This window comes from Cnephaeus nilssonii (assembly GCF_951640355.1).
Source record: "Cnephaeus nilssonii genome assembly, chromosome: 22".
NCBI classification, from domain to species: domain Eukaryota; kingdom Metazoa; phylum Chordata; class Mammalia; order Chiroptera; family Vespertilionidae; genus Cnephaeus; species Cnephaeus nilssonii.
In genome coordinates, this window is record NC_137093.1 from 26,584,196 (window position 1) to 26,596,922 (window position 12,727).

The window sequence follows — 12,727 nt, forward strand, 5'->3', positions numbered from 1 at the left end:
ATTATTCATAACCAGACCAGGACACACGTTATTTGGGGTTTGGAAGAGGCTTTGAAAAGCCCCTCAAGCCGAAACCGGTTTGGCTCAGTGGATAGAGCCTCTGCCTTGGTTGCGGGCACATCCCCAGTGGGGGGTGTGCAGGAGGCAGCTGATTGATGTTTCTCTCTCATCGATGTTTCTAACTCTCTATCCCTCTCCCTTCCTCTCTGTAAAAAATCAATAAAATATATTTAAAAAAAAAAAGAAAAAGAAAAAAAGAAAGAAAAGCCCCTCAAGACGGGTACTTTCCAGCAGGGGCGATCGCACGAAGTATTTTACCTAAGTTCTCCCAGAAACGATTTTCGGCCTCTCAGTAGCCCCCCGGTGAGGCCAGAGGAGGGTCCCATACATGACATTCCCCTTAGAGGTCCGGGAGACTCTGCTGAATTTGCCTCGTTGGGGGGGAATCACTACGTTGGAAACGAAGATCTCGGGCTGGTATTTGTTTAGAAATGACCAGAAGGTAAAGGCATTTTCCTCTAAGGGGCTTACTGAGGTCTTCAGGCCTGCAAAGCGGGAAGCGCCTGGGGCAGCGGGAGCAGGAGGCCGCGCGCGAGGCCCCGCCCCCCCGGCGCGAGGCCCCGCCTCCCCCGGCGCGAGGCCCGGATGAGGAAGTCGCGCGGACACCGAGAGGAGCGGAGGCTGGGCCAGAGCGGCCCGGGGCGGGTGGGCGGGAAGGGGGCGTGGCCACGGGGGCGGAGCCACCGGCGCGGCGCGGGTTCTCAGGTGAGCGCTCCTCCGCTGGGGCGGACGGGCGGGCCGGTCGGCGGCTGGAGCTCGGGCACGAAAGCTGCACGGGGGGGGGGCGATCGAGGCGTAGGCAGGGGCGTCCCGAGGAGGCGCGAGGGACCTGGCGAAGGTCCGGTCCTCGGGGCCCCGGGCTGAAGCGGGAAGAGGGGTCCGGCGCTGCGGGTGAGTGGAGCTGCCAGCCGGGGCCCGGGTTTGGGGAACCAGAGGGAGGCCCCACCCCCAACCCGCTGTGTGACCTTAGACCAGACTCTGTACCTCTCTGAATCTCAGCGGGCCTCCGCTGTGGAATGGGTGAACGTGCGGAGGACCCGCTGAGAGTTGGTACGGATGGAGAGGTTCGGGGAACGAACCCTTGCCTTCCTCCCGTTTATACTCTTTATTTGCCCAAGACATGGATGGCCAAACAGGAACTGTGGCAATGCCTCTCAGCCTCTGAGTGATTTTTGGCCAAGTCAGCTCGCCGCTCCGGCCCACGCTTCCCTCCCACAGAAGGAGTGTGCTTACCTTTTTTTAAAAGCTCTTTATTTTTTGGGGTGTTATTGGTGGAGATCGAGACAAGGTAATGAGTGCCCCCTTCTCACTCCCAAGTTCCCCCTGTAGGAGTGTCTTCTTCTTGGAGGCAGGACGAGAGCGTGGCCCGGATTCTCTCCTTCCCCAAATGCTCTGGTTCTACTTGTCCTCCATCCCTCCTTGTCCTTGGAGGCGTTACTTTTTCATCCAGAGGTTCGGTGCCACCTCTGAGCTGAGCAGCAGCAGTGGGTGCCCGAGGTTCCAATCCAAGTGCCGTTTGCAAGGGCAAGTCTGACAGCCTTGTTTGTGTTTCTCCATGGCAGGGAGGCAAGATGACTTCTCTCCCCCGAGCCTGGAACAGCTGAAGGAAACCACCGCGCAAGATGAGAACAACAAAGGTCTACAAACTGGTCATCCACAAGAAGGGCTTTGGGGGCAGTGGTCAGTATCGATGGGGAGCTGTGTGAGTTGGCCGAGGTTCTGGTGTGTCCAGTGCCTTGAGAAGGACCCACGGGCTCGTGTGACTATGAAGGCGAGACAGGCGACTTGTCTGAGAGAAGCCGCAAGTCGAATGCAGTAGCGGAAGGGCAGTAGGAGCAGAGAGTACAGTCCTTCTCTTTCTTTTCTTTCTTCCTTTTTTTTAAAAAATATTTTTATTGATTTCAGAGAGGAAGAGAGAAGGAGAGATAGAAACATCAATGATGACAGGGAATCATTGATTGGCTGCCTCTTGCACGCCCCCACTGGGGATCGAGCCCCAAACCCAGGCATGTGCCCTTGACCGGAATCAAACCCGGGGCCCTTCAGTCCGCAGGCAGGCGCTCTATCCACTGAGCCACACCAGCCAGGGCTCTTTCTTTGTTGTTGTTGTTGTTAATCCTCACCTGAGGATATTTTTCCATTGATTTTTTTTTTAGGGGGAGTGGAAGAGAGAGGGAAAGACAGAGAGACACATCAATGTGAGAGAAACATATTAATTGGTTGCCTCCTGCAAGAGCCCCGACCCGGGAGAAGCCTGCAATCAAGGTACATGCCCTTGACCGGAATCGAACCTGGGACCCTTTGGTTCACAGGCCAGTGCTTTATCCACTGAGCCAAACCGGCTAGGGCCAGGCCTTTTCTAAAAGCATTTGCACTCTTTTTTTAAAAAGTATTTTTTAAATTGATTTCAGAGAGGAAGGGAGTGAGAGCTAGATACATCCATAATGAGAGAGAATTAGTCATCAGCTGCCTCCTTCACGCCCCCTACTGGGGATGGAGCCCACAGCCAGGCTGACCGGGAATCGAACTGTGACCTACTGGTTTGTAGGTTAGTGCTCAACCACTGAGCCATCCCAGCCAGGATGCACTCTGATTTTTAAGGTGCATTGTGAATATTGCCAGTTTAACACCCTTCATTTGTTTGTGGTTTTTATTACACATTTACTGTCTACGTTCCATACAATTCCAGTCTGCACTGGTTTGGCAGAAAAGAGAAACTTACATTCAATGAGAGAAATAGCAGATGTGCATGAGACAGGTATGATCCAAGCATGAAGCTTTGCATGGCTCTGAGGCCATGCGAGAAGGGGCAGGAAGACAGCGTGTTGCCCTGCGCTAACCAGAATCCAGAGTGTCTGCTCTGCCTCTGGCTTTCCCTGTGGCCCCTGGCGTATCTTATCTGCACATCCACGGGCCGCATGTCGCTTCTCTGAGCACTTGAGTCTATAAATCTGCAGCAGAGGATGACACTTCGTAATAGGATATTTTTGCTAAATAAATAATTTTCTGTTTTAACAACCTTATTTGTTTCAGCAGTTGGAATTAATAACACAATGAGTTGTTTTAAAATTGCATTTTAGTCTGCATGTGCTCCAAAGGCAAGGACTGCCAAAAAGGAAAAACAAACTTTTTTTTTTTAGTATAATTTTTTTTTATTTCAGAGAGGAAGGGAGAGAGAGAGAGAGAGAGAGAGAGAGAAACACCAATGATGAGAGAGAACTATTGATCGCCTGCCTCCTGCTCGCTCCGCACTGAGGATCAAGCCTGCAACCCTGGCATGTTCCCTGATCGGGAATCGAGTCATGACCTCCTGATTCACAGGTTGATGCTCAACCAATGAGCCACGTTGGCTGGGTGGAAAAACATTCGTTTCTCTGTCATAAGGTGTGGGGATCAAGTTAGGTGACGTATATAAAGTATTTAGCAAAACACCAGGCTTGTTAGTACAACTCCATAAACGCAGCCACTATCATGACCAGGACCAGGATATACCAGGCATTGCTATACTTAAAACAGTGTCTGCTAAAACTCACCCTCTGTGGTTAACATTATCCTTGGTTTGCAGCTGATGCTGCCTAAACATGGGTGAAGTAGAATTGAATAGCCAACACAAATCACTGTTGGTAGAGGGAAGGATACAACAGGGTGGGGCAAAAGTAGATTTCCAGTTGTGAGTACACGAAACACAGAGTTTATGCTTGTATTATTATTTATTAATTATTGTATTATTTTCCATACGAACAACTGGAAACCTACTTTTGCCCCACCCTATGTAGTAGTAGATATGATGTGTACAAGTCTGCCTTTTCATGTCGATGAGGCCAAGGTAGCTAGGTGCTGTACCCTGTTTCCTGTAGGATTATCTACACTAATAAAAGAGCAAGATGCAAATTGACCATACCTTCGTGACACCCACCAGCCAATCGGGTGAGTATGCAAATTAACCCAACAAAGATGGCAGGTTAATTTGCATATGCAGGCGCCAAGCTGCCAGGAGCAGGGCGGGACACTTGTGTCATCGCCATGGCGATGACGCAGGTGTTCCACATCGCCCCAGCCGCTCTGGGCCTCTGGGCAGCGTGGGAAGGCGGAAAGGCGAAAAGGCGGCTCCGGCTGTAACGAAGGTGGTGCCAGCAGCCAGGGGAAGGAAGGCCCGTTCTTGCACGAATCTTCATGCATCGGGCCTCTAGTAAATAAATAAAAACAAATCCAACCATTCTTAGGTGCATCCCTGTGCCAAACATAAAGATTATGAGCATGATAAGGTCCTTTGTCCCTAAGGGGCATTCAGCTTGAAGAGACAGACGAGCAAAAAGGAAATGATAACATGAAGCACAAGGAGTATGTGCTCGGGGAGCTTCATTCAGACTGTGGAAGTTGGGATAAAACAGGATTTGGCATAAAACTGTCAATGGAAACAATATGCCAAAGAAGCCCTGGCCGGTGTACTCAGTTGGTTGAGCATTGTCCCATGCACTGAAGGGTTGCTGGTTTGATTCCCCACCTGGGCACATGCCCAGGTTGTGGGCTTGATGTCCCTGGTTGGGATGCATGTGGGAGGCGGCCAGTCGATGATTCTCTCTCACATAGATGTCTCTTCCTCTCTCTCTCAAATCAATAAAAAAAATAACATATTAAAAAAATATATATATATATATGGGATAAAATTTGGGATTAACCCAGTGCTTTGGGTCCCAGGCTGAATTTTGATTGGGTCTGATTATGTTTGAAATTTAGATATACTTATTTGTCATGATTTTAGCTTAGTTAAAGGCCATGTCTTTCCCGAAATACCAGAAGAGGAAAAAAAAAAAAAATCACTCCCATCTTTATAGCTCTGAGTATGTTGTATTTGAAAGAGTTCTCTCCCAAACAAAGCATGAAACCATGTCCGCCCTTTATTTTAAGGGTCTCTTTGGATCCTAATGTGAATGGTATCTGAAGTTTTCCCCCCTGATCAGATGCTGCCCTGCAAAGCCCATTTTGTTTGGCTTGATTTTAATGACCTATGAGAGGTGGTGGGCTTTAGGTAGAAGGAGCTCTGGGCTCAGCAGTCATCAGTCCTGGCTGTGCTGTTACTAGCTGTCTACCCTTAACCTATTCTAGGTTATATCCTCATGTCTGCTAGGTCCAAAGATTTACTGTGAGGGTCCTATGAAGACAGTATCTTCGGGTCATTTTGGATAAATACAAGGGGTTGTCCTGTCATACCCGCCCGAGGGGGTGGCGAGGACCCAGTGTGAGAACACGCACCACGCCTGTCACCCACGTGTGTGTGTGTTTCCTGCTTGGGACTCCCGAATTGTCTTTCAGATGATGAGCTGGTCATGAACCCCAAAGTGTTTCCTCACATCAAGCTCGGAGACATTGTGGAGATTGCTCACCCCAACGATGAATACAGGTGAGTGCCTGGCTGGGGTCGAGGGAGCTAACTGGCGGCTGTTTCCAGATGAGATTTTGTTTAAGGGGCTTGACGGGCAGACAGCTCTTTGCTATGGGATAAAAATGCTCCTGCCCTCTAGGATTCGGTAAGCCAATAATCTTAAAAAGTGGTGCATTCTTTCTTTTTATTTTAAAATATATTTTTATTGATTTCAGAGAGGAAGGGATACAGAGAGAGAGAGATAGGAAACATCAATGATGAGAGAGAATCATCGATCGGCTGCCTCCTGCATGCCCCCCTACTGGGGATCGTGCCCCCAACCCAGGTATGTGCCCTTGAGCGGAATCAAACCCGGGACCCTTCACTCTGCAGGCCGATGCTCCATCCACTGAGCCAAACCAGCTAGGGCTCTGTTTGTATTTTTTATTAATCCTCACCCGAGGACATTTTTTTCCATTGATTTTTTTTTTTAGAAAAAAAAATCAATATTTCATTGATCTTTCTACAGAGAGGAAGGGAGAGGGACAGAGAGCTAGAAACATCAATGAGAGAGAACCATCGATCAGCTGCCTCCTGCACACCCCCCACTGGGGATGTGCCCACAACCAAGGCACATGCCCCTAACTGGAATCGAACCTGGGACCTTCAGTCCGCAGGCTGACGCTCTATCCACTGAGCCAAACCAGCCAGGGCTCCATTGATTTTTAGAGAGAGTGGAAGGGAAGGAGGGGAGAGAAAGAACGAGAGAGAGAGAGAGAGAGAGAGAGAGAGGCGGGCATTGATTGGTTGCCTCCCGCACAAGCCCCAACTAGGGCCAGGGATTGAACCTGCAACTCAGGTATGTGTCCTTAACTGGGAATTGAACCCTCGACACTTGGGAGCGCCAGCCAACATTCTAACCACTGAGCACACTGGCCAGGACCATTCTTTCTGTTTTTGAAGCCTAGTTGACAACTCTATGAAAAATTCTGGCAGGCTGGAAAAGATTACTGGGGGCGGGGGCGGGGGGAGGACCTATGTAATACTTTCAACAATAAAGATTTTTTAAAAGGAGAGAGAAAAATTCTGTAGCCTTTTCCCATTTCCTTGAGCGCAGATGCAGGATTACTTTGTTGTGCTGCAAGTTACAATATGTCCAGAGTGGTTAGTTTGCCTTTTGGAGGGGGGTTGCATGAAGAAAGCTAATTAGTTACTGCTTATAGCATCCCATCTTTTTGTTGCTTTTTTTCCCCCAGCCCTCTGCTTTTGCAAGTCAAGTCCCTAAAGGAAGATTTACAGAAAGGTAAGAAAAAATTCCATTTCTGTTCTCTAAGATTTTTATATTTTCCTGTCCCAGAAACTGCAGGAAACTTTCTCTCTCTTTTTGTTAATTCTCACCAGAGGTTATTTTTTCCATTGATTTTTTTGTTTGTTTGTTTGTTTTTAGAGAGTGTGTAAGGGAGGGGGAGAGACAGAGAGAGAGAGAGAAACATCAATGTGAAAGAGACACATTGATTGGTTGCCTCCCGCACCTCCCCTGAGGATTGAGCCTGCAACCCAGGTACACGCCCTTGACTGGAATCGAACCCTCAACCCTTCAGTCCCCGGGGCCAACGCTCTGACCACTGAGCCAAACCGGTTAGGACAAGAAACCTCTCTTTACAACCTCAGGAGTGAGGGCACAGCACTTCTCTCCTTATTGCGTTATCTCTGAAGGAATGGTCCACTGTCAAAGCTGTCAGTGAATCTCACTTGTCCGCATCCGGCACGGAAGAAACTATCTTAATTTAGTGTCAGGAGGAAAATTAATCTGAAGAGGTGAAGCTTTACACTTAACTCCAAAGTAATTGCTGGCAAAACATGCTTTCTTTTTTCTCTTTTAGTTTTTTAAAATTTATTTTTATTGATTTCAGAGAGGAAGGGGGAGAGAGAGAGAGAGAGAGAGAGAGAGAGAGAGAGAGAGAGAGAGAGAGAGAAACATCAATGATGGGAGAGAACCATTGATCGGCTGCCTCCTGCTCGCCCCAGGACTCATTGTAGAGTTGGTTCTTTCTACCATCACTACTTCTTCTGAATTTTCACAGCTCTTTGAACTTCTTTTTTGTGTGTTTGTTTGTTTTTTTTGAACTTTTTTATGTTGCTTCTTAAATTATTTTCTCTTTCTCTGTGTGTCTTGTCTTTTTCTCTCTCATTTTTTAATTGCTTGGGCTCAGGTCTTACTTTATCTGCTTGTGTCACCTGAAAAGCAGAGAATTCTAAATTTTAAGCCCCTGGAAGGCAGAGAACATGGCTCGTCCATGGCAAAGGGTCAGTTGTGTTGCTTCTTGAATGTCTGAGTATTTATAGATGAGAGTATAGGTACCTGCTTTTTTTCAGACTTTATTATTAGATTTCTTCTTTGTTTCAGAAACTATCAGCGTGGACCAGACCGTGACCCAAGTGTTTCGTCTGAGACCTTATCAAGATGTCTATGTGAATGTCGTAGACCCTAAGGTATATCTTTGTTCTGAACTTGAATATATTTCAGAGATGATTAGCACCCTTCCTCAAGACTAGGCCTCTGAGGAAATAATGAGTTACTTACGTATAGTGGTAGACTATGAAATATGCAGTAATATGTAGGTTATTTAGATTATAGGTAGTATGTAGGTTGCATTTAAAATGACCCCCCCTTTTTTGCCCCTCTTTCTATAAGGATGGAGTCTTTTAAAGACACATTTATGTATGTATAGATATATTTTTGCTCCCCCCTTTTTAAAGATTTTGTGTATAGATATCTGTGTGTGTGTGTGTGTGTTTGTGAAGCTACAAGTAAAATTTTCTATTAAAATGCTAAATTTTCTTTATAGCCTCGCACTTCTAGAGACAATGCTATAACAGGTAAAAATCTTCTAGAAGATACTATTGACATTATCTAGGGAAATAAAGCACACACCTCGATGTCATATTTGTGTGTCAGAATTAAGACTAAAACAACGCAATAGAGTGTGCAGGTGATGTATTGTGGAATTGTGCATCTGTAACCTGTGAAATTTTGTTAAGCAGTGTCACCCCAGTGTAGTCAATAAAAAGAGGAAAAGAACGAAACAAAAAGACTGAAGCCCGGAACCAGTACTCTGGTGCTCTTTGAACTTAACCATGACTCAGCTGCTATAGCCTCTGTTACAGACTCATCACCTGTTCCCAGAAACCGTTGTTGGCAGGATAAGCTCTATTTGTCACGGTTCTGCTATTGGATGGTCCTCCCGTAGTTTCTTTTTGGCCAAAAGGTGTCTCCTTGTGACCGGGCATTATCTTATGCCAATGAAGTGAGGCAGAATGATGCAGAGGGATATGTTTGATTGTCTTTTTTAGGATGTGACCCTGGATCTAGTGGAGTTAACCTTTAAGGATCAATATATTGGCCGTGGGGATATGTGGAGACTAAAGAAAAGTTTGGTAAGATATGATTTTTTTAAAAGTCTGTGCCTTTTTATATTTTATTAATAATCCATGTTCTCATAGAGATGAGAGGATCCAGTAAGGGAGAAGAGCTTACAGTCATTTCAAATTGCAGCATCACAGACAATGATTGGGAACATTTTCTGTATCTTCCTCCATTACTTTCATAGTGTTTTTTTTTTTTTTCTTCTTCTTCTGGGAATTGAATCTGCGACCTTCCAGTGCTGGGAAGAGGCTCCAACTAATGGAGCCACACCAGCCAGGGCTTTTTTCATAGTTCTTTTTTTTTTTTTTTCTTTTACTCTGCATTTTTGGTTTGAATGGGAAATTGTAATATTATTTGACATTTGAATAAAACTGTAGTTTTCAAATTTCCCCTTGATTTCATTTGCACCTCACATGCCCTCCTTGTGGACAGGTATTTATTACCGCTAATTTATAGATGTGAACACTGAGATGGAGACGTTAAGTGATTGGCCAAGACTAGGAGGCTAGGAAGCAGTCAGCACGGAGCTAAAATCCAGACCTTACTGCTTCCAGGTTAGACTGCTTTTGCCGTACCCTCCTCCCATTTTCCTTATTTTATCTTTAATTTACGTTCTCCCCTTAAAATGATGAGTTCATCAAAATTGTGAGCTGGAGCTAAAAATTCTCCTTATTGGATTTTTTTTAGTAGTATGAAACAACAAATTATAGGTAGCATTTCCAGGCAGTGCATATTTTCAGAAAAAAAAAAATCTTTGCTCCTTTTATTTTTATTTTTATTTTTTGGTTAATCCTCACCTGAGGATATTTTTTCATTGATTTTCAGAGAGAGTGGAAGGGAGGGGAGAGAGAGAGAGAGAGAAACATCCATGTGAGAGAGACACATCAATTGGTTGCCTCCTGCACATGCTCCAACCAGGGCCAGGGATTGAGCATGCAACCAAGGTATGTGCCCTTGACCGGGATCGAACTGAACCAAACTGGCGAGGGCTCTTTGCTCATTTTCAATGAGAGAAGGAGGGTACTATTTTCCGAAATAAGAGCTAACATGAGAATGAAATGTTCTATATTGAAGTGAGTATGTAAATTTAGGTATTCATACAAATGTGAGGATAAGTATATCAGTGAAGCTGGCTACTTATCCACCTGGTCTTTACTATTGTCTATACTTGCCAAACTCTTAAGACCCTACTGTTAAACCTGCCCCAGCAGGCTTTCCTATAAAGCTATTACTCCCACGTTAATTGAACTTGGGGTTGTTAGGAGAGATTAGACAGCCAGGAGCCTTTCTTTATGACCTTTCATGGCCTTGATGTATTGTTAAATCTCTCTCTCTCTCTTCCCTTAGGTCAGCACATGCGCCTACATCACTCAAAAGGTGGAATTTGCTGGCATCAGGTAGATAATACATGACTCTTGACTTACCCGCTGGTCAATGGGAGTAGGCTGTAAAGCAGAGAGGGGGCCGCAAACAGCATCTGAGGCATATGGATGTCCCTGTAATAAAATACACAATAGTTTAAAATGTTAGATTCTCTTCTGGCTAAACAAACCAAAAACCCCCAAAATGCACCAGAGTCCTGGCAGTTGCTGAAGCCACCTGGTGTTCTGTAACAAAGGAGGTCTAGAGTCGTAACTTTAGAATTGGAAAACGCCTTGGATGAACATACTTAAACCTTTTTAAAAAAAATACATATGTTTATTGATTTTAGAGACGGAGAGAGAGAGATAGAAACATTAATGATGAGAGAGAATCATGGATCGGCTGCCTCCTGCACGCCCCCCACTAGGGATTGAGCCCGCAACCCAGGCATATGCCCTTGACCGGAATCAAACTCAGGACCCTTCAGTCCACAGGCCAACGCTCTATCCACTGAGCCAAACCGGCGAAGGCAAACTTTCTTGTTTTATAGATTGGGAAGCAAGTTTGGAGACGTAAAATGACTAGCACAATAGTTCTGCCTGTTTTTCTTAATATATTTTTATTGATTTCAGAGAGGAAGGGAGAGGGAGAGAGAGAGAAAAAAACATCAATGATGAGAGAGAATCATTGATCAGTTGCCTCCTGTATGCCCCCTCCTGAGGGTTGAGCCTACAACCCGGGCATGTGCCCTGGATCAGAATCACACCCGGGACCCTTCAGTCTGCAGGCCAGTGCTCTATTCACTGAGCCAAACTGGCTAGGGCTAGTTCTGCCTTTTTAACTGTATTGAATTACTCTTGATTTATTAAAGTTATTTCTATATTTCAGTTTATTAAGAAGAGACCCCCCCCTTTAAATTAAAAAAGCATACTTCTACATAGTAAAGCTGTTGGTATAAAGATGTGTGCAATGAAATATGTAAATCCTTTTCTTAGAGGACACTGTGTCTTTCCTGAAACTTGTTGCACATATACAACAAATTTGCATCCGGTTGGCTCACTTAATGATGCTAAGATTGACAGGTGGGCTCCGGTGATGCAGTCTGAAGTTCCCCATCAGCTTTTTACCTAATCGTTTTATCCATTGACGATTGTTGTAAGATGGTGGTCTTCTAATTCAGTCATTCTTTCTACTTTCATTAGCCAGGATCATTTTGAAAAGAACTTATACCAGCAACTGGAGTTGTTTGATTAGTCTGAACTACTTAATTGGGAAAGAAAAAAAGGATAAAGGAATTATTTTTTCCAAAAAGGGATGTTTTATGATTCAGCCATAAAATGGACGCTCAACCACTGAGCACACTGGCTGGGCTGTCTTGGGTTTGTTTTGACTCATAAGACCTGAGGATATTTTCCACTGAATTTTTTTGAGAGAGAGAGAGAGAGAGAGAGAGAGAGAGAGAGAGAGAGAGAGAGAGAGCGCACGAAACATCGATGTGGGAGAGAAACATCGATTGGTTGCCCGCCGGGCTGGTCAGCTCCAAAGGCCTGTTGTCACTGTACTATCCATTTTACAACCTTAAGTTGCAGAGGAGAAAACAGCCAGCCCCCAAAACACAATAGCAAGTTGCCATGAAAATTACCCACTAGAATGACCCCCATTGAATAGGGCCTCTGTCCCTTCTGGCCTCCTAACTGCCTGTCTTCCAATCCCGATATGAACGTGGATTTTGTTTCTGTGGAGACGGACGGTGTTAAAACTGGGATTAGCAGAGTGGCTCATCCGTGCTTCTTCGTTGTTCCTTGTGAAATGGACCCTTTTAAGATTTGACAAAAGCTGCATACGCTGCCCAGAAAAAAATGTGCATCACTTCAGAGGGTTCCTGGCTTCCCTGCAGCCCTTTCCTTAGACCCACGTGCTGTCTGTGGACGCTCAGATTAAGAGTTCCTGCCCTAGCCGATTTGGCTCAGTAGATAGAGCGTCGACCTCAAGACTGAAGGGTCCCAGGTTCCATGCCGGTCAGGGGCTCGATCCCCAGTGTGGGGCGTGCAGGAGGCAACCGATCAATGATTCTCTCTCATCATTGATGTTTCTATCTTTCTCTTCCCCCTCTCCCTTCCTCTCTGAAATCAATAAAAACCATATAAAAAAAAAAAGAGTTCCCCTTGTGCATATACTACATGCTCTAGGAATTCTTTTTTTTTTTTAAATATATTTTATTGATTTTTTACAGAGAGGAAGGGAGAGGGACAGAGAGCTAGAAACATCGATGAGAGAGAAACATCGACCAGCTGCCTCCTGCACACCCCCCCCACTGGGGATGTGCCCGCAACCAATGTACATGCCCCTGACCGGAATCGAACCTGGGACCTTTCAGTCCGCAGACCGACGCTCTATTCACTGAGCCAAACCGGTTTTGGCGCTCTAGGAATTCTTCACGTGGTGTAATCTGTCCACGGCACTATCTCTGGAAGTCTGCACCTGGCCAGGTCGTTTGGGTAGAAGTAACAGGGTAG

The 12,727-nt window shown here is 45.7% G+C and overlaps 1 protein-coding gene across 5 annotated transcripts in view; it reads left to right on the forward strand.

Moving 5' to 3' along the window:
• The first annotated feature begins 719 nt into the window (after positions 1-719).
• The window catches only part of DEPDC5 (DEP domain containing 5, GATOR1 subcomplex subunit), a 67,618-nt gene continuing 55,610 nt past the window's right edge, over positions 720-12,727 (forward strand). For 4 of the 5 annotated variants that reach the window (XM_079763039.1, XM_079763034.1, XM_079763037.1 and 1 more), the window contains exons 1-7: positions 836-951; positions 1,623-1,740; positions 5,374-5,461; positions 6,679-6,725; positions 7,830-7,915; positions 8,777-8,860; positions 10,197-10,246. In XM_079763039.1, the coding sequence (XP_079619165.1) occupies positions 1,683-1,740; positions 5,374-5,461; positions 6,679-6,725; positions 7,830-7,915; positions 8,777-8,860; positions 10,197-10,246 (413 nt within the window). In that variant the 5' untranslated portion in view covers positions 836-951; positions 1,623-1,682. Of the gene's footprint in view, positions 766-835; positions 952-1,622; positions 1,741-5,373; positions 5,462-6,678; positions 6,726-7,829; positions 7,916-8,776; positions 8,861-10,196; positions 10,247-12,727 lie in introns of those variants that run through there. The other variant, XM_079763035.1, reaches the window with a different exon arrangement.